The 20,704-nt window shown below is 46.8% G+C and overlaps 1 protein-coding gene across 1 annotated transcript in view; it reads left to right on the top strand.

Annotated features, from left to right (window-relative positions):
- Positions 1 to 20,704, top strand: part of nfasca (neurofascin homolog (chicken) a) — a 279,787-nt gene that overhangs the window by 205,049 nt on the left and 54,034 nt on the right. The window contains exons 23-26 of the mRNA XM_078242069.1: positions 3,884 to 3,999; positions 6,574 to 6,778; positions 9,386 to 9,508; positions 16,502 to 16,678. Coding sequence (XP_078098195.1) covers positions 3,884 to 3,999; positions 6,574 to 6,778; positions 9,386 to 9,508; positions 16,502 to 16,678 — 621 coding nt within the window. The remainder of the gene's footprint in view (positions 1 to 3,883; positions 4,000 to 6,573; positions 6,779 to 9,385; positions 9,509 to 16,501; positions 16,679 to 20,704) is intronic.

The following is a 20,704-nucleotide window of genomic DNA, read 5'->3' as shown; positions in this document are numbered from 1 at the left end:
TGGGTGCTTCAGTTTCCTCCCGTACTCCAAAGGTGTGTAGGTTGAGTGGATTAGCCATGATAAATTGCCGCTTACTGTAGGTAGGGGGGTTAGTGGGGTAAATACGTCTGGTTATGAGGGTGGGCCTGGGTAAGATGCTCTTTCGGAAAGTCGGTGCAGACCCGACGAGCCGAATGACCTCTTTCTGCAGTGTAGGGATTCTATGATTCCCATATCTAAGGAAGGATGTAGAAAGGGTCCAGAGGAGGTTCACAAGAATGATCCCTGGAATGAAGAGCTTGTTGTATGAGGAACAGTTGAGGACTCTGGGTCCGTACTCATTGGAGTTTAGAAGGATGAGGGGGGATCTTATTGAAACTTACAGGATACTGCGAGGCCTGGATAGAGTGGACGTAGAGAGGATGTTTCCACTGGTAGGAAAAACTAGAACCAGAGGGTACAACCTCAGGCTAAAGGGATGATCCTTTAAAACAGAGATGAGGAGGAATTTCTTCAGCCAGAGAGTGGTGAATCCATGGAACACTTGGCTGCAGAAGGCTGTGGAGGACAGGTCATCAAGTGTCTTTAAGATAGAGATAGATGGGTTCTTGATTAATAAGGGGATCAGGGGTTATGGGGGAAAGGCAGGAGAATGGGGATGAGAAAAATTTCAGCCATGATTGAATGGCGGAGCAGACTCGATGGGCCGAGTGGCCTAATTCTGCTCCTATGTCTTATTGTCTTATGATGCTATGATCTGGTGTGAATGCTGGATGTTGAAAGCAAAACAGTTTGGGGGAATGCTGCAAACCAGTTTTCTGACATCCGCAGAAACTGTGGTAAATTTGAGGCATGGCTGCCGTTGCTCTGTTAGGGTTCTGCCATCTTAATTTCCCAGCACGATAAATTAATTCAGCTGAACTTACTGCCAAGCTTAATCCTCAACTGAGAGAAATTTCAAATCATCATAAGAGCCTGGTTAGCTCTGCTAGCTCTAGTCTTGGTCTCAAAGTAAAGTGTTCTCTCTCCAAGGAGTATTTTGACTAAACAAAAGTATCTCTGACTAAAATATGCACAGTATATTATAGCAGAACGTAACTCGCTGAAGAAACTATCTCTCTGTGAACTTTTTCTTCATTCATGGGACATGGGCATCGCTGGCTGGGCCAGCATTTATTGCCCATCTCTAGTTGCCCGAGGGCAGATGAAGGTCAACCACATTGCTGTGGCTCTGGAGTCACATGTAGGCCAGACCAGGTAAGGACGGCAGATTTCCTTCCCCAAAGGACATTAGTGAACCAGGTGGGTTTTTCCCGACAATCGACAATGGTTTCACGGTCATCAGTAGATCCTTAATTTCAGATTTTTTTTAAATTGAATTCAAATTCCACCATCTGCCGTGGCGGGATTCGAACCTGAACTTAGAATTCACTATTAGGGAATCCTAGAGGAGTCAGGGTCCTTGAGGTTTACAGAGTGAGACTGCAACCTTTTCATAATGTTCACTTTGGAATACTATTATTATTTTATTTCTTGGATTACGTTATAGTAATGTTTTGAATATTAGAGTGTAAATGCAAGATAAGCAACTTCATCTCAAAGAGAAATGCAGAGTACAAATTAATTTACCTAAAAGTAAATCTAATCTTCAAACCCACTTAGAAAATAAAAGTTGGATATTCAAACAAATAACAATCAGATTTATACTCTCAATCAAATGTGTAAGGCAATGTTTTCATTTGCCTTCCCTCAGCTCTGAGGAGGTCGACTGGGACTTCCACTCAGTGACCCGCAAATCTGACACCAATGCTTACCAGTCTCTTGTAACGAAAATCTGTTGTTTTTAGCATAACAGACTATTGTCTATTCTACTATCAGGAACATTGGAATTTGGAGCAGAAGTCGGCACATTCAGTTCTTCGAGCCTGCTCCGCCATTCAATCAGATCACGGCTGATCTCTCCCTGGTCTCAAATCCACCTCCCCATCTGTTGCCCATATCCCCTTATCAAAATCAGAAATATGTCTATCCCCTTCTTGAAACCACTCAATGATTCAGACTCCACCGCGCTATGGGGCAGCGAGTTCCACAAATTCACCGCCCTCTGCAAGAAGTAGTTCCTCCTCATCTCAGTTTTGCATCTACCGCCTCGCAACCTATACCTGCGACCTCTTGTTCTAGATTGCCCCACAAGGGGAAACATTTGGTCTACATTTACGTTATCAATCCTTTTAAAATTTTATATACCTCAATCAGATCCTCTCTCATCCTTCTAAACTCCAGCGAGTACAAGCCCAAACTGTTTAATCTCTCCTCATACGTTAACCCCTTCATCCCCGGAATCAACCTGGTGAACCTCCTCTGAACTGCCTCCAATGCAGCAACATCCTTCCTCAAATAAGGAGACCAAAACTGGACACAATAATCCAGATGTGGTCTCAGCGACACCCTGTACAATTGCAACAACACTTCTCTACTTTTATACTCCGCTGGATGGAGATGGATTTGAGACCAGGGAAATGTCAGCCATGATCTTTGCAATAAATGCCAACATCCCATTTGCCTTTTTTATGAGATGTTGCACCTGCACACCAACTTTCTGCGATTCATAGACTTTTTTTGGAGTATTTTTGAGAGATTCTCGATGTATCTAAACATGCCCCTTTGACTGTACAGTTGGTCTGAGCTCTCATATATTAAGACCTGTCAGGAAAAGACTTGTGTCTCTGCTTTTTGCAAAGGATGAATTTTTAGCTGAATTGATTTATTTAACCCTTTCATTAATTGGATCAAATGGATTAAACCCTTAACAGCCTGCATTTTGCGCAGAGGTACACAGTTAATCAGCAAAAGAACCTGTGATTATTAAGCACCTTCAGTAGTACAATGTCTCATCAAAGCATTTATCTGAGAAGAGATGTTAGACCAGATGACCCTGTGACACTGTGCTCAGTTCTGGTCGCCTCATTACAGGAAGGATGCGGAAAAGATTGAAAGGGTGCAGAGGCGATTTACAAGGATGTTGCCTGGATTGAGTGGCATGCCTTATGAGGATAGGCTGAGGGAGCTTGGTCTTTTCTCCTTGGAGAGACGTAGGATGGGAGGAGACCTAATAGAGGTATATAAGATGTTGAGAGGCATAGATCCGGTGGACTCTCAGAGGCTTTTTCCCAGGGTGGAAATGGCTGCTACGAGAGGACACAGGTTTAAGGTGCTGGGGGGTAGGTACAGGGGAAATGTTCGGGGGAAGTTTTTCACACAGAGGGTGGTGGGCGAGTGGAATCGGCTGCCGTCAGTGGTGGTGGAGGCAAACTCAGTAGGGACTTTTAAGAGACTCCTGGATGAGTACATGGGACTTATTAGGATGGAGGGTTATAGGTAGGCCTAGAAGGTAGGGAGGGATGTGTTCGGCACAACTTGTGGGCCGAAGGGCCTGTTTGTGCTGGAGTTTTTCTATGTTTCTATGACCCAAAAGCTTGGTCAAAGAAGTAGGTTTTAAGGGATGTCCTGCAGAAGAAAGGGAGATAGAGAGATAAAGAGGAGGGAATTCCAGAGCTCAGCAGCTGAATGCACGGCCACCAACGATGGAGTAATTGAAATCCAAGTTGCAGAACAGAGAAGAGTAGGAGGAACTCTGAGGTTTCACAGGGTGGTAGGGCTGGAGGACACCAAGAGATAAAGCGTGGGTTTTAAAAGGAAGGATGAGAATTTTCAGATCAAAGCCTTGTCAGACGGGGAGCTGGATTGTCACAGATGAGCTTTGGTCTGTGAAGTTGAAGTTATTAATGCATTACCTTTTGCCCAGTAAAATGAAAAAATAAATTGCTGCCTTAGATCATTCAGTTCTGTGCCTCGCTGTCTGACACGTACTGATCTTTGAACTTTGTTTTGTGATTCTATTCAGATCCCAGTGCAGCGCCCACCAGTATTTCTGGAAGAATTGTCAACAGCACTACCATTCTACTCCAGTGGAGATCGTTGCCACCGGATACGATCCAGGGATATCTTACTGGCTACAGAGTAAGTAGCTGCAGGATCCTTAATTCTATCGCTCAACACTGTTGCCTGCAAGATGAGGCTGTAAATAAAGTGAACACTACTGGAAATCTCTTCCTGCAAAGCCTGTGTATCAGTGCGTGTGTATGTGTGTGTGTGTGTGTGTGTGTGTGTGTGTGTGTGTGTGCAGTGTATGTGTGTACGAACATCTGTGTCTTAGCGTGTGTGAGCAGTGTGTGTGTGTGTGAGCATATGCGTGAGCAGTGTGTGTGTGTGTGTGCGCAAGCATGTGTGCGTGAGCATGTATGACTCAGTGTGTGAGAGCATGTGTGTGTGTGTGCACAAGCGTGTGTGAGCGAGCATGTGTGTGTTTGTATGTGTGTGCGTGAGCATGTGTGTGAGCATGTGTAAGCATGTCTGAGCATGTGTGTGCGTGCAAGCATGTGTCAGCATGTGTGTGAGCGAGCATGTGTGTGTGTGAGCATGTATGTGTGTGTTTGTATGTGTGTGTGTGTGTTTCTGTGATCTATTTCTGCGTATGTCAGTGTATTTTGGTCCGTGAGTATTTTTTTCTGTGTAATTGTTTTATTCATTCATGTGGTGTGGGTGTCGCTGATCTGTGTGTGTGTTCATATACAAGGATACAACGTCCAGGCAAAGTATGTTTGTTCTCATTCATTCGTGGGACATGGGCGTCGCTGGCTGGCCAGCATTTATTGCCCATTGCCCTTGAGAAGGTGGTGGTGAGCTGCCTTCTTGAATCGCTGCGTTCCCGTGCTGTGGGTTGACCCACAATGCCATTAGGGAGGGAATTCCAGGATTTTGACCCAGCAACTGTGAAGGAACGGCGATATATTTCCAAGTCAGGATGGTGAGTGGCTCGGAGGGGAACTTGCAGGTGGTGGTGTTCCCATGTGTATGGTGCCCTTGTCCTTCGAGATGGAAGTGGTCGTGGGTTTGGAAGGTGCTGTCTAAGGATCCTTGGTGAATTGCTGCAGTGCATCTTGTTGACTAATCCCAGCCTCCTATCATCCAAATTAGTGTGATGTGTCTGGTGGGCATCAAGTCAAGAATGAATGTGACAGACTGTGTTAAATTATTCCCATTAGCAGTTCCTCGAGGTTCAGTTCTAACCTCACTGCTCTCTCTCGTTTACTGGAACAAAGAATTGCAGCTTGATCACATTTACCTGCCGACATTGCTATTGGTTATAATTCATAAACCCAAATAAAGCAGCAAAATAACTCCATAGCCGGCTGGTTGGTGTGGGGGACTGGGGGCTTTTATTGAAACCCACAACATAACAGAGAATGATATTTTCCAAAGGAAGCCAGCACAAGGAGCAAGTTTTAAGTATTGAGTCATATTGTGGAACAGTAATGTAGCAAAGAGAATCAGTTACTGAACACACGGTGGCTCGGTGGTTAGCACTGCTGCCTCACAGCGCCAGGGACCCGGTTCAATTCCAGCCTTGGGTCACTGTCTGTGTGGAGTTTGCACGTTCTCCCTATGTCTGCGTGGGTTTCCTCCGGGTGCTCCGGTTTCCTACCACAGCCCAAAAGATGTGCGGGTTAGGTGGATTGGCCATGCTAAATTGCTCCTTAGTGTCAGGGGGACGTGCAGGGTAAAATACATGGGGTTATGGGGATAGGGGATGTGGTCAGTGCAGACATGATGGGCCGAATGGTCTACTTCTGCACTGTAGGAATCTAAAACTTTCTGTAACAAATTTCGAGAGGAAAGTGGCAAATAGGCAACATCACCAATTGTGAGTCCTCAGAGGGCTGAGGCAGAAAGTCAGCCGCAGAAGGCGGCACAGTGGCTGGTACTGCTGCCTCACACAGCACCAGGGACCCGAGTTCAACTCCAGCCTCGGGTGAGTGTGTGGAGTTTGCAAGTTCTCCCCGTGTCTGCGTAGGATTCCTCCGGGTGCTCCGATTTCCTCCCACACTCCAAAGATGTGTGGGTTAGGTGGATTGGCCATTGCTAAATTGTCCCTTAGTGTCAGGGAGATTAGCTAGGGTAAATGTGTGGGGTTGTGGGGATAGGGCCTGGGCGGGATTGTTGTCTGTGCAGGCTCGATGGGCCAAATGGCCTCCTTCTGCACTGTGGGGATCCTATGAACTTGCCTTAACTCCTAGGGAGAATTTTATACCCTTTGAAAAAGTGTTGGGACCATCTCCGAGTCCTGACCATGACTGGTCAAAGGTGAGCCGACAGATGGGATCTTTCAGCTGGTGACTCTTTAGCAGGTTGGCACTGCATTCGCTGTCCATAGAATCATAGAAACCCTAGAGTGCAGAAAGAGGCCATTCGGCCCATCGAGTCTGCACCAACCACAATCCCACCCAGGCCCTACCCCCATATCCCTACACATATACTTGCTCATCCCTCTAACCAGTTCAAGATGGCAGACTGGTTCCTGGAGAGAGGAGAGTAGGGCACTGCAGAGGCGGGTAGGAGAGCTCGAGTGCTGTGCAATATGGTGGCACCTTTGGCTCCAGTGGCCAACCGCTCCAGGATTTCCCTCTGTCACCTCCATCCAACCGCTGAAAGAGCGTACCAACTGATCGAGACCCCCCCCCTTCCTCTGCACAGATCCAGTACTGGAATGAGGGGAGTCTGCTGAAGACTGGCCGATATAGGTCACGCGTTAAGGTTATGGAGTCCCCTGGACAGCGTCCACGTGCCATTGTGTCGGGAATGCAGCCGTATCACATGTATAAGCTGCAAGTGGCAGCGGTCAACGGCAGAGGTCGCGGTCCCTGGAGCGAAGAGTTTGCAATAAACACGACTGAAGGAGGTAAGCAGGGAAATCCATCCCGAATTTCTCCCTCTCTTGCATGTGTGGCCATGTCCCAGAGTAGAATCCCGGCTCGATAGATGGTAACTTTTATTTTTTTTGTTGAGAGGATGATTGACTTTTAAGAAAAGAATAAAACCTTTATTAAACAAAAAAAGATGAACTGTAATGAACTCCCGCTTCACCCCACCGATATCTTCATAGATGCACACAGTGAGGATATCTCAAGTTGCAAAATATATTTCAATTGTTCCCAGTCAGTACACAGTCCATGCAAACCAACAGACCAACTGTGGTCAGACACACCAGCTCTGAAACCAAGTGACAGATGACACCCAATCCACTTCTGTGGATTTCTAATTAAATCTCCCCAGATGCTTGTCACACTGTGAGCCAACTGGTCTCACTGGAACTCTGACTTCCTCACAAATGTTTCCAAACTCCACTCTCGAAGAACATGCTCGGAATCCTCCCGGAAACAAAATTTTCTCTCGGATGCCTTCATCAAGGATCCACCTCCAGGATTTCAACCTCCCCTTTTGGTATTCCCCTGCTTTGAATTGCCATGTGTGCTCAGGTTTCCACACAATCTCTCAGCTACCCTAGCCATGTCAACAGAATGCTACCCCTTCACAGGCTGCGTTAAAATGTCATCAAATTTTTGATTTACCTTGGATGTCTGGCTCCTCACCCAGCCAACTTTAAATCTAGTTCTTTCAACTGGCTCTTTAATTCAGAATATTTTCTCTGCCTCTTGAATTTGCCTGAACAGGACCTTGTTCCACTTCTTTGTTCCTTTAATTTAACAACCTTCCTGAGACATGCTTTTTGTCCCCGCTCCCTGTTTTTCGGGACACTCTTGTTCTTTTGGGAAGTCTGCCCCCTGCAGCTCCATGACCTGTCCAGCTTCTCCTGGCTCTCGCTTACAACTAACTCGAAAGTTTTTTCTGTGTTAGTGCGGCCCCTGGTTGCTAAGCTACAACTTAGATTTCCTTTAAGCATTGATTACTTTCACATTGTAAACCCTCGTGACCATCTAAATCGGACTGAAGCCATTAACCCTTTCAAATACAGAGCACAAAATTTAGCTTACTTAAAGCTACAATCCACTTCTAATCCCCACGAACACAAATATAAATTATTTTAAAGATATCTCTATTTCCCGACACCTCAACCTAGCCTTAACAATGTTTGTCATGCTGCAGTGTTAGCGCAGTCATTTCACCTCTGACATTGAGCCATGTATAAGATTCTGAGGGAGCTCAAAAGGTGGAAGTGAGAGGATTTTCTTCCCTCATAGGGGACCACTTACCTGATGATGGAGCAGCACTCCGAAAGCTCGTGATTCCAAATAAACCTGTTGGACTTTAACCTGGTGTTGTGAGACTTCTTACTTGCCTCATAGGGGAAGTTTTGATGGGTCTATGAATTATAGGAAATGTCTCTCTCTTCACATTCCCCTGAGGGTGTCTTGTTTGCTTCTTCAGATTTACCTTGGACTGTAAGGTCATAAGTTTTTTAAGTAGTTTATTCTGTTGCCTTTCAAATCTCCGCACTTGTAGTCAGTTGAAAGTTGTAAAATTATATTTTCAAAAATAAATGGGGGCATAACCTCGTGACAATGCTGGCGAGGAGACTGGGGGTGAGTTCCCGTTTTCACAAAGGCAAATTGTCCAGCGATTTGTGCGCCATTTTTACCTCGCCACATGTCTCTGGGTTATTTTTACCCAAATAAGGGTGTTATTCCCCAGCAAGTCTGGGTCTATCCAGTGGAAAAAAATAGAACCCAGCTCATTTCCATTCTGTGATTTCAGCAGAAAATTCACTCTCGCCAATTGTCGCCAATGAAGACAAAACCTTACCCCTGGGTGTTTAGACACCAGTGGTTTTCTTTTTAACCTCTGAGTAGGAACTTGCTGCAAATTTGAGAGGTGAACTTGTAATCTATGCAACTTTGCACAAACTCTGGAATGACTTTTGGATCTCTCACCCACTATGAATTTAGAAACCGTGGTTGGAACTTTACCGCCTCACCCACCCCAGAATCGGGGCGGGCGAGGTTCGCAGAACGGCATTCTCCATTGGGCTTGGGTGGGATCTTACGAGCCTCAGGCGGGCGAGGCGGTAAAATTCCAACCCATCTATCTGACAGGTCCCAGAAGTAGAAACCAAATGTAGTTATGACGAGTAGTCACCACTCTTTTTTTTTTTAACCGATTTGAATTGTCCACTCAAGGAGACTTGGGAACGTTGATGTGGAGTTGCCGGCGTTGGACTGGGGTGGGCACAGTAACTGGTCGCACAACACCAGGTTAAAGTCCAACAGGTTTATTTGGTAGCACGAGCTTTCGGAACGCCACTCCTTCATCAGGCGAGTCACCTGATGAAGGGGCAACGCTCCGAAAGCGCGTGCTACCAAATAAACCTGTTGGACTTGAACCTGGTGTTGTGAGACTTCTTACTTGGGAACATTAGAATGAAAATACAAAGATTTGACTGATTTTTGTTGACAGTGACCAGACCTTTGTGTTAAAGAATTCCTCTTTTGTGAGTTCCCTTTTGTCTGCCAGAGCTGACTCCTGATTTCCTCTCGAATTTCTCTCCCAGTGCCCGGAAAACCAACTTCTCTAAGAATCAGGCAGCCTGATCTGGAAAGCATCACGTTGCAATGGACCCCTCCACGCGATCCAAATGGAATCATCACCGGCTACACGATAATGTACCACCCATGTATGTATCATGATGGCTGCCTGATCTGACAGTCAGTGTGTATAAAACAGAATTAGTGTGTGGGAATATTAAAAATAAAGTTCTTATTGTATTATGGACAGGGCTTTAACAGAGAATTAATTACAAATGTTATGTACTCTTGAGTGTGAGATGTTTTGATTTGATTTGATTTATTATTGTCACATGTATTAACATACAGTGAAAAGTATTGTTTCTTGCGCGCTATACAGACAAAGCATACCGTTCATAGAGAAGGAAACGAGAGAGTGCAGAAAATAGTGTTACAGTCATAGCTAGGGTGTAGAGAAAGATCAACTTTAATGCAAGGTAGGTCCATTCAAAAGTCTGATGACAGCAGGGAAGAAGCTGTTTTTGAGTCGGTTGGTACGTAACCTCAGACTTTTGTATCTTTTTCCCGACGGAAGAAGGTGGAAGAGAGAATGTCCAGGGTGCATGAGGTCTTTAATTATGCTGGCTGCTTTTCCGAGGCAACGGGAAGTGTAGACAGAGTCAATGGATCGGAGGCTGGTTTGCGTGATGGACTGGGCTTCATTCACAACCCTTTGTAGTTCCTTGCGGTCTTGGGCAGAGCAGGAGCCACACCAAGCTATGATACAACCAGAAAGAATGCTTTCTATGGTGCAACTCTGGAAGTTGGTGAGAGTTGTAGCGGACATGCTGAATTTCCTTAGCCTCCTGAGAAAGTAGGGGCATTGGTGAGCTTTCTTAACAATAGGCATCCTCATGGAGGGACCAGGTGATCTGGACACCTAAAAACTTGAAGACATCAGGGTTCTTTGGATAGGGTGGGATTGTTGTCTGTGTAGGCTCGATGGGCCGAATGGCCTCCTCTGCACTGAATGGACTCTGGGGTCATTTCACAGACTGCAGTGGTCAGATTGTTGGAAACAATGCAAGACACCGGGCCCGATTTTACCATTGCGGTAATCAAACATGGTAAAGACGGGCGTGAGGCAATTAACGCGATCCGCGCCCACGTCCGCGCAGATGCCCACTTTACCGAGGCCCAGGAATGGCCGCAATCTGATTCGCGCCCGAAACGGGCGCAACGGCGATTTAAATGCATTTGCATGCATTTCAATTGAATTAATGAACTGCCCGCCCAACTTTATCAGCATTTCCCCCTTTACCATCGCGTTCGCCGATTCGGAATCGCGTGGAAATGGACATGCTGAATAAAAGTCTGAATCGGGCGCTCCAGCTGCTGAAGAGGCGAGTTCAGAGCTTCCAAAGGCTCTCTGACTCAGATCAATGGTTGCGGGGTGGGGGGAGGTGGGTCAGATGTACCTCGAGGGGGGAGGGAAGGGAGGCCAGCTCATTCTCTGGTTTGAGGTGGGGAGTAGTGAGGCCAGATCATTCTCTTGGCAGGGGAGTGAGGCCAGATCGTTCTCTGGTTTGGGGGGGGGCGGGGGGGGAGGAGGTGGGTAAGGTTTATCTCTGGTGGGGGGGGGGTGGGCGGCCCAATCGCTCACTGTTGGGGGAGGCCAGATGGATCTCTGGTAGGGGGGATGGGGGGCAGGGGGGTCCGCTGCCACTCTGTGGGCGATCGGTGGGGGGGAAGGGGCAGGGGGTTGCGATTGGTTTGGGTAGCAGGGGGGGGTGGGTAGATAAGGGGGACAGTGATGTCTGTGGGGGCCATCGTTCCCACTTTTCGCTCCCGGGCCGCTTTCTCCGCTTTCTGCGGCTCGGGAACGATCTGACACCGGGGCGCTTTTTCAAATTTTTTCTAACTGCACATGTGCAGTTCAGAGCTCCAATTGTTTCGGGCACGCTAAGCCCCGCCCACAGCGCGATTCAGACTCACGATTTTTCTTTCAAGCCAAGTGCATATGGGGGCGCCTGAGAACAGATTTCCACGTCGGATCTGAATTGCGCCCAGATTCAGCACTTCGAATGAAAATGGTAAATTCGGGCCCACTGTCCCTAAAGTAGCATCCCTCTCATCCTTATTCCCACCATCGTTAATGTCAGTTTCTGCTGTCACTGTCTAACTTGGGGCCGAGGGGTGGGTCGGGGAGCTGGGAGAGAAGGGCAAGCAGGGATGAGAGGGATGGAGTCCACCTGTGACTTTATCAACATTGCAGTTTTCTTCTTGATTTAGATGTCTTTGACCTTATTCTGTCAGTGGCGATGCAGATGGTGGGCAGTGTGGTGTAGTGCGGTTAGTGGAATAGAAATGCTGATAAGTGACGTGAGGCAAATATTTCTGTTCCACCCACCACGGAAATCGTAGCGGGTGAGGGGCAGATCATGGAAAGTGGGATTGTCCGGTTTCAGGGCGAGCACAGCGGAAAATCCCGTCCTTAGACTATGATGCATCTCTGACAAGCAGTCCTTTGCTTGATACGGTATCACAGACAGGCAGCAATCAGAGATGTGCCTTCTGTTAGGGACCAGACCAGAAACTCCAAGGTACGTTATGAAGTTAGCCCAGACCCCAACATTTCCTTTCAATTTTGGCATCAGGGTGAGATATTATGCTTCAGGTAGAGAAACACAGAAGATAGGAGCAGGAGGAGGCCACTCGGCCCTTCGAGCCCTTTGATCATGGCTGATCGTCCAACTCAACAGCCTAATCCTGCTTTCTCCCCATAACCTTTGATCCCATTCGCTCCAAGTGCTATATCCAGCCGCCTCTTGAGCACATTCAATGTTTTGGCATCAACTACTTCCTGTGGTAATGAATTCCACAGGCTCACCACTCTTTGGGTGAAGAAGTGTCTCCCCATCTCCATCCTAAATGGTCTACCCTGTATCATTCACTAGGAAGCTTTTATCAAAACAAACTTTATTTAAGTTAAAATATAACAAAAATAATGAGCATAACTTTTACCAATTAAAATACATAAACATGACAAAGTATAATTCTTAACAGCTATCCATCTATATAGTTCCACTTTACGCAACATGCCCCATAGACATAAATCCCCTTTTCGGAATCAGTTAGCACCAAAAACAATTATGCTCACATGGATGCTGGACTTCCAGCCTTTTAACACCTCTGGACAGAGACCCAAACAGACACCTGTCTTCTGACTCTCATAGAGTCATCTCCAGAGAAAGATCCACCACCAAACAGCAGAATCTGACAAGGTCCCACAGGGGAGACTTGTAAAGAAGGGAAATTCACTTGGGACACAGGGTAATTTGATAAAGTGGATTCAAAATGGCTCCGTCATAGGGAGAAGGCTGCTTTGGTGACTGGGAGCCAGTGTCCAGTGACGTACCACAGGGATCTGTGTTGGGACCCCTATTATTCACCATTTATATAAATGACGTTGATGACTATGTAGGGGGTTAGGATTAGTAAATTTGCGGATGACACAGAGATTGGACGGTGGTTAACAGTGAGGCGGAGTGTCTTGGGCTACAAGAAGATATAGATGGAAGGTCAAATGGGCAGATAAGTGGCAGATGGAATGAAAAGCGTGAGGTGATACACTTCAGAAGGAGTAATTTGACAAGGAAGTGCTCGATGAATGGTAGGACACTAGGAAGTTTTGTGGAACAAAGGGGCCTTGGCGTGTTTGTCCACAGATCTCTGAAAGCGGAAGGGCATGTTAGTAGGGTGGTGAAAAAGGCATATGGGACACTTGCCTTTACTAATCGCGGCACAGATTACAAAAGCAGGGAAGTCATGTTGGAGTTGTTTAGAACTTTAGTGAGGCCACAGCTGGAGCACTGTGTGCAATTCTGGTCGCCACATTATAGGAATGATGTGATTGCACTGGAGAGGGTGCAGAGGAGATTCACCAGGATGCTGCCTGGGATGGAGCATTTAAGTTATGAAGAGAGGTTGGGTAGGCTTGGGTTGTTTTCGTTGGAGCAGAGAAGACTGAGGGTGATCGAGGTGTACAAGATTATGAGGGGCATGGACAGGGTGAATAGGAAGCTGTTTCCTTAGTTGAAGGGTCAGTCACGAAGGGACAGAGGTTCAAGGTGATGGGCAGGACGTTTAGGGGGGAATGTAAGGAAAACCGTTTCTAACCAGAGGGTGGTGACGGTCTGGAATGCGTTGCCTGGGAGGGTGGTAGAGGCGAGTTGCCTCACATCCTTTAAAAAGTACCTTGGATGAGTACTTGGCACAACATAACATTCAGGGCTATGGGCCAAATGCTGGCAGATGGGATTAGGTGGGAGTTCAGGTGTTTCTAATGTGTTGGTGCGGACTCAATGGGCTGAAGGGCCTCCTCTGCACTATATAATTCTATGATTCTATGATCTCAGAGAAAGAGACATATTTCCTGTCAGATTCTAGTCTCTGAATTTAGAAAGAGAAAGAGAGACAGAAAAAGTGACCACTCACTCTAAAGATCTCAAACGGCAGATGTTTGTAAGCCTTGCTCCACCCAGTCACCTGATTCTTTTTGTCAATCAACCCAATCGAGCCATACTGTGCAAAATCCCAGGGAAACACTAAACTCAACAGAACAACAATAGTCCAGATTAAAGCAAACATTCGAACAATTAGGAGCAATTATGCTGCTGTAGTAACAGTACAGGATGCCGGTTACAGACCCAATGGCACCGTTAAAAAAAAAATCCTGCACACGATACATGACTCAAATAGATTTCTTAAAGGCACAGTATCTTCACACTACTCGGTAACTCGGGGCGGTATAGTGGCACAGTGGTTAGCACTGCTGCCTCACAGCGCCAGGGACCCGGGTTCAATTCCCAGCTTGGGTCACTGTCTGTGTGGAGTTTGCACATTCTCCCCATGTCTGCGTGGGATTCCTCTGGGTGCTCCAGTTTCCTCCGACAGTCCAAAAGACGTGCTGGTTAGGTGCATTGGCCATGCTAAATTCTCCCTCAGTGTACCCGAACAGGCTCTGGAGTGTGGCATTTTCACTGGGGATTTTCACAGTAACTTCAGTAAGTCTACTTGTGACACTAATAAATAAACTTTAAAATAATACATATTGTACATAGTGTAAATAAATTCTTTTGAGCAACTTCCTGAGTCAGTGTGCAGTCTCTCTTCATAAGATACATGACTGGGCAGGCTGTTGTGTCACAGTGTCAGTCAGCAGCGGTGGGTAATTGAAGGGATTGTTTACTTCTTCAGAATAAGCTTGAGCACGACTGGTCCGAAGTAAATACTCCTTTATTTAAGCATTTTTTATAAGCATTTTCCAGATAGCGAAATATGGATTACTTAAGAGCGAGCGAGAGAGAAAGAGAGAGAGAGGGAGAGAGCAGCCAAAAGCCAGTGCTAGATCGAACAACTCAAAACATAGTCTGGATCAAACAAACTAAACATCGATCTACAGTATAACTGAATCCTTATATTATTACAATGTTGGGTACAAGCAGTCTACAGCTAACATCAACAACTGGCCTCTGTGGCCAGGAGAAAACTTCTCTTAACCTTACATTGTACTTCCAGAGAATGCTGCTAAGTCGCCAGGCTGGACCCAGAATTCCGAGCTGATGTGGCCAAATTAGTTTAAGTTCGCATAATTACAATTAATTACATTCGGCAGAAATCACTTAAAATGAAGCCTTTTAACTGGGCAAACCATACAGAGGATCCCGCAGTATTGGTGGAGGGGCGCAGGGTAACAGTATTGATTCTGTGACAGTGGTGGCACAAGTGAGTTGGAATTGGCAGCGACTGGCAGAGAGGGGACACCATTGCCAAACAGCTGGTAAATGGTGATGTCAGGGTGGGCACGGGTAGATTGTTAGTGACGGGATTGCGGGAGCTGACTGTGTGCCGATTGGCTGCTGCGTTTCAAAAGTGGCAACAGTTCAAATGTTTCTGATTGGTTGGAAAGCACTTTGGGATGTTCTAAGGTTGTGCAAGGCGCTATAGAAATCGCTGGTTCTTCCTTTGGGAATGAAATGGTATCAGCGAGCAGTGGAATGAGTATGAGGTTTCCCTTCTTTCATGCAGTGTGGGTATCCCTGGCAAGGTCAGTGTAGGAAAGATGAAGCCAATTCACTGTGTCTCAAACAAGAAACACTTGTTAGTTAATATAATAACGTTTTAAAATTCATATGTGGGACATGGGCGTCGCTGGCTGGGCCAGTATTTATTGCCCATTGCTAGTTACCCTTGAACTGAGTGTCTCACCCGGCAATTTCGAGGGCAGTTGAGAGTCAACCACATTACTGTGGTTCTGGAGTCACATGTAGGCCAGACCAGGTAAGGACGGCAGATTTCCTTCCCTAATGGACATTAGCGAATCAGATGGGTTATTCCGACAACTGACAATGGTTTCATGATCATCAGTGGATTCTTAATTCCAGATTTTTTTTATTGAATTCAAATTCCACCATCTGCCGTGGCGGGATCCTCAGCACACTAGCTGAGTTTCTGGATTAAGAGTCTAACGATAATACCACTGGGCCGTCGCCTCCCCAATAATATAATAAATGTACAATATATCCCTAATATAATAAATATACAAGACAAGGATCTGACAGAGCGAATACCTCTCCTCCCTGGTTCCAACTGAGGTGTTCCCCCACCCCAGGCATGCGGCCTCGCTCCCGATTGGCTCAGCTACCCGCGCAGCTCTCCATAGGGACTGGTCCGATCACCTGGCCCGCAAAGGATCGCCCCCTTAAAGGGGCCACGTTACCACAGTAAGCAATTGGTGCCTATCCCCAGTTGCCCCTTAAGCAGCTGGTGGTGTGCCACCTATATGATCTGTTGCAGTCTACCTGGTGCAGGTGTACCCACAGTGCTGTTCAAAAGGGAATTCCAGGATCCTGGCTTAGCAACAATGATGGAACAGCAATATGGTTTTATATTGATCCAAGTCAAAGTGGTGTGTGGCTTGGAGGAGAACTTGCAGGTGTTGGTGTTGTCAAGGTAGGGTAATGTCTTGTCCTTGGCAGTGAGATGACCAATGAACTGCATCACAATAGCGCCAGCGCGAGTGAGTTTGGGTTTGAGTTGTCTTTCTGAGGTGGATTTTGTAACTTTGAAACAAACTTTCTTCTCTTTCTTTACTTTCTCAGTGACTGGCTCCCGGGCAAGACGCAATTCCACAATTCCCAGGCTTGGCCCAGACGTGACCACTTACAAGTTGGAGAGGGTGGATGCAAACACCAGGTACAGGTTTTACGTCTTTGCTCAGACCCGCCAAGGGCTCGGAGAAGCGATCGTATTGGACTCGCCCGACTTTGAGAACGAAGGTAAGAGGGCAGAGGGGGAAGGAAAGACCTTCCGGTTAAATGGGCTCCAGGTTAAAAGAGAAAGAGAAACCTTAACTAATGTACTTCTTCAAGAAATGAAGCAGACTTTGTGTGAATGACAGTAGACTGGGTGCTGTTGGAGGAACAGGAGAGAAGAGGGTGCCATGGATGAAACTGATTCTATAATCTTTAATCCAAAGTGTAGTAAGTCCTCGGAGGCATACATCCCTTCACCAAAATCCCTTTATTTACAAGTCTGACAACAGTGTACAGAGTGCGTTCAGTTAGCTGTCTACACTCGGAGTGCCAGAGGAACTGACACGCCTGGTTAAGTACAAAGCAAGAGGCTCCCTGATTGCCCCATCAATTTGGCCCTTAATCAGGGAGTTCATATTCTAACAGGCCCACCTCAATTGGCTGATTAAAGTCGTTACACAAAGCTTATAGACAAGCTAAATTCAGATGAAAGTAGCATGGGGCATTTGTTAAAAAGAAATTGAGGTTTACCATACATCTCAAATGATGGAGTATATGAACCTTCCAACCCACCCGCAGGTACACACACATCTACAAACCTATACACCCTTTAAATGTGCCTTTCAAACTTCATCCTTGTATACTCTGTGCATGTGCATGGTACCTCTTAACCTATAGTTACTAAGTTACCGCTTTGACACCCTCTAATTAAAGTAACAGGTTTTAGGATCACACCGGATAGTTATTGGATAGCCTTCTCCATTTGCGTTTGAGTCCCACTGGCGTGTGTGCGTCAAACCAAGTCTGAAGGCAACATCAATTGGAATCGACAGGCTCGACATTTCAAACTCCACTGGCCCCAGTCAGCAGATTGACCACGAGCTGCATGGACACTGTGGGCGGGATTTCACAGCCTCGCTCGAGCGAGACCGGAAATTCCCGCCCGAGGTCAACAGACATTTCCGCTGTCCGCCCCTCGCCCGCTCCGATTCCGTGGCGGGCAAGGCTGTAAACTTCCGGCGAATGTCTAATCTCCAAAGTGGGTAATCACGTCCAAGTGACTGGATTAGAGAATCCACTCTCAGTCAGTCCTCCACACCCTGTGTCTTACTCCATCCCTCCTGTTGCAGATTGGGGTACAACAGGGGGTTGCCTCTTACTGTGTACGCAATGGGGAATGTGATGCTTTCTCGAGCAATTATAGGAGGACCTTTGTGATCCCAAAATCTGATGCACTTAAACCCTTCCTTTTATCCCGATAAAGGTATCTATCCTGCTTTTATTGAGGGTCCAGCCCTAACGATGTTAATAAATGACTTTGTGCCAGTTTAAACAAGGATTCAGATGGTGCGAAGGTGTGTGGGCCGAGGTTTGGAATTCCAGTTCAGTTCCTTTTGGGTTTTTATTTTCATTTGATTTCTGTGAAGTCAAGTGAACAAGGCCCAATAGGAATGGGAAAAAATATCATGGCGTGAAGAAGCGATTGGTTGACATCCTCTGAGGTTTGGTGCCAGTGACTCGTTGCGTTGCAAAACCCAGGCTGCCATCGATCAGTGGACTGACTCTCTCATTTCTAACCACATCCTCAGGGCCCCATCAGTCAAAGATTCGGAGATTTGTTGAATTATTTACTCGGGCCCAGGAAAAATCCAACATCCAGCAATCCTGTAATTCCATCAGGACTGTGACCACCACTGCTCACCCTGCCAGAGTAGGAAGGGTCAGAACAAAGAAAATTACAGCACAGGGACAGGCCCTTCAGCCCTCCAAGTCTGCACCGACCTATGCTGCCCGTCTGAACTAAAACCCCCTACCCTTCCCGGGACCATATTCCTCTACTCCCATTCGATTCATGTATTTGTCAAGATACCAGTCATTTGGTGGGCACCCTTGTAGCTGATTCTAGCACCACTGTGGGTGAACGTCAATCATTCTCATGCCCACACAGGCCAGAAAATCCAGCCAAAGGCTCCAAATCTGGCTGAGTCTCAGGAACCCACTGGGCTGGGGTCGGAATTGCCTCCAGGGCCCCTTTTAACAGTATGAAAATCGAAAGTAAGGAACAGAAGGAGGCCATTCGTCCCATCATGCTGTGCTTCCTCTTTTAAAGAGCAGGCGTGCTCATTCCCAGATGCCCCACCTTTGCTCATAACCCTGTAAGATCCTCATCCTCAAACATCTGTCCAACCTCTTCGTAAAATTATCCAGCTTCCACCACCCTCTCCGATGGAGTATGAGGAGAGTGTCATGTCCACCTACCCTTCACCCTTCAGCTTTGACTGTGATCCTGGCCGACCTTTGCCAAGGTGATGCTTGTACCCGCCACTTAAAGGGGCTAGTGTGCTCTGTTCTTCTCCAAGAATACCAGTCTCCAAAGCTCCAGCAGATATGAGAGGAAAGTATGCCAAGAACTCCAGCATTCGGCACCATTGACCCTGGTGGCGTCATTGGGGTGAGACCTCCAGCATCCATGACCTTAGTTGGGCAGGTGGAGAATCGACACTTTGCAAAACCCATCAGGAAAATCCGGGTTAAGGCTGAGCCCGGGTATACCTGGGTCCTGACCCAAAGTGTGCCTCTTCCAGCATCTACCCACTTACAAGCTGGATTGCCGGATCACCACATGTGTAACTGAGGTGAGGGTACTCTTAACGGCAGTAGAGAAACCAGGACTGTTCAACATGCTGCCCTTGCCACTTGAGTAGTGATAAAAGACGAAGGACTGATATTATGCTGCCTTTCTGACAGCCTCTCGCTAGATATGTGACTTCTCAGTTTTTGCAAAGTATAAAAAACCCCGGGACTCAGCTGTAATGGAACAGTGCTTTATTGCACAAAATAATGTAAAGCAAAACCACAAGCCTGTGATGAACACAAACAGGTCCCAACTGGAACCCCTGTACAATAATGGACCCACTCAAGGGCTTGCTTTATACAGGATTCGGTATACGAGCTCCACCTGGTTAGTTAATTACCAATCCCCAGGGAGCTCATATTTAACAAGTCCTATAGGGAGGTTAGTCAGGGATTATCCATGCAAGACCTGGGGGTTATCACACAAGGGAATTCCCAGTGGAGTCCCCACCCACTCGTTAAGGAGATGGATTTCCCAAGCCCCAGGTCTCAGATGATACCCACCATGTAGTTAGGGAGAGAGAACGTGTCTCGAGAAATCAGGTGTACTGGTCAAATCGGAGGGCATGGGGGAGGATGTGCAGAGGTCTGAATGGAAATGGACCTAAGCTTGGGTTGGGAATTGGTCACAATTTTTCTTAGTTATTCAAAAGAAGACCCTTTGCAGAAAAGACCGTGGGGGTTCCAAGTCCCAGAACCTCCCCACAACCTCTGCCCTCTACCCAGCACAGATTTCCTCCTCTGGGGCTATCACCAATACATCCCCAGAGGTGCCAGGGAGCAAATTCACTCGACTCTGTCTCCCGACCCTGGTCAGCCATGGATTATATCATTGCTTTGTGGGTTTTCAGGGTCTCGCTGTTGTGTTAGAAATTAATTCAGAAACTTGTCCTTGTCAAGAGCAGAATACTGCGGATGCTGGAAATCTGAAATAAAAACAGAAAATGCTGGAAACATTCAGATCCAGCCACTTCTGCTGAGAGAGAAACAGAGTTGACATTTGTGATCTGTTGTGTGTCCTGATGGTGGGTCATTGACCAGGACTTTCCAGCCCCGTCGTGGTGGGTTTTCCTGCCGTGGATGCGACAACCCATTGGCTCTGGGCAGGATATTCCAGTCCCGCCAAACTCTACGGGCTTTTGCTTGCCTCACTCGCTCCACCACCAGGGAATCTGCTGTGAGGAGTCAACCTTGGCGGGACTGGAAGATCCTGCCAGCGGGAAGGCCTGGAGAATTCTGGCGGTTAACTCTGTTTCTCTCTTCACAGTTGCTGCCTGAGCTGCTGAGTATTTCCAGCACTTTCTGTTTTTATTTCTTCTCAACTCTTGCCCAAAGTACTAATCTTTCAATGTATGTTTTCTTTCTCCTAATATTCTTCCCTCCTTTGCCAAAGACAGTCACCGTTGCTTGTTTGAG

Source organism: Mustelus asterias, chromosome 25 (assembly GCF_964213995.1).
Source record: "Mustelus asterias chromosome 25, sMusAst1.hap1.1, whole genome shotgun sequence".
NCBI classification, from domain to species: domain Eukaryota; kingdom Metazoa; phylum Chordata; class Chondrichthyes; order Carcharhiniformes; family Triakidae; genus Mustelus; species Mustelus asterias.
The sequence above is the reverse complement of the archived record's forward strand: the minus strand, read 5'-3'. Positions and strand labels throughout refer to the sequence as shown.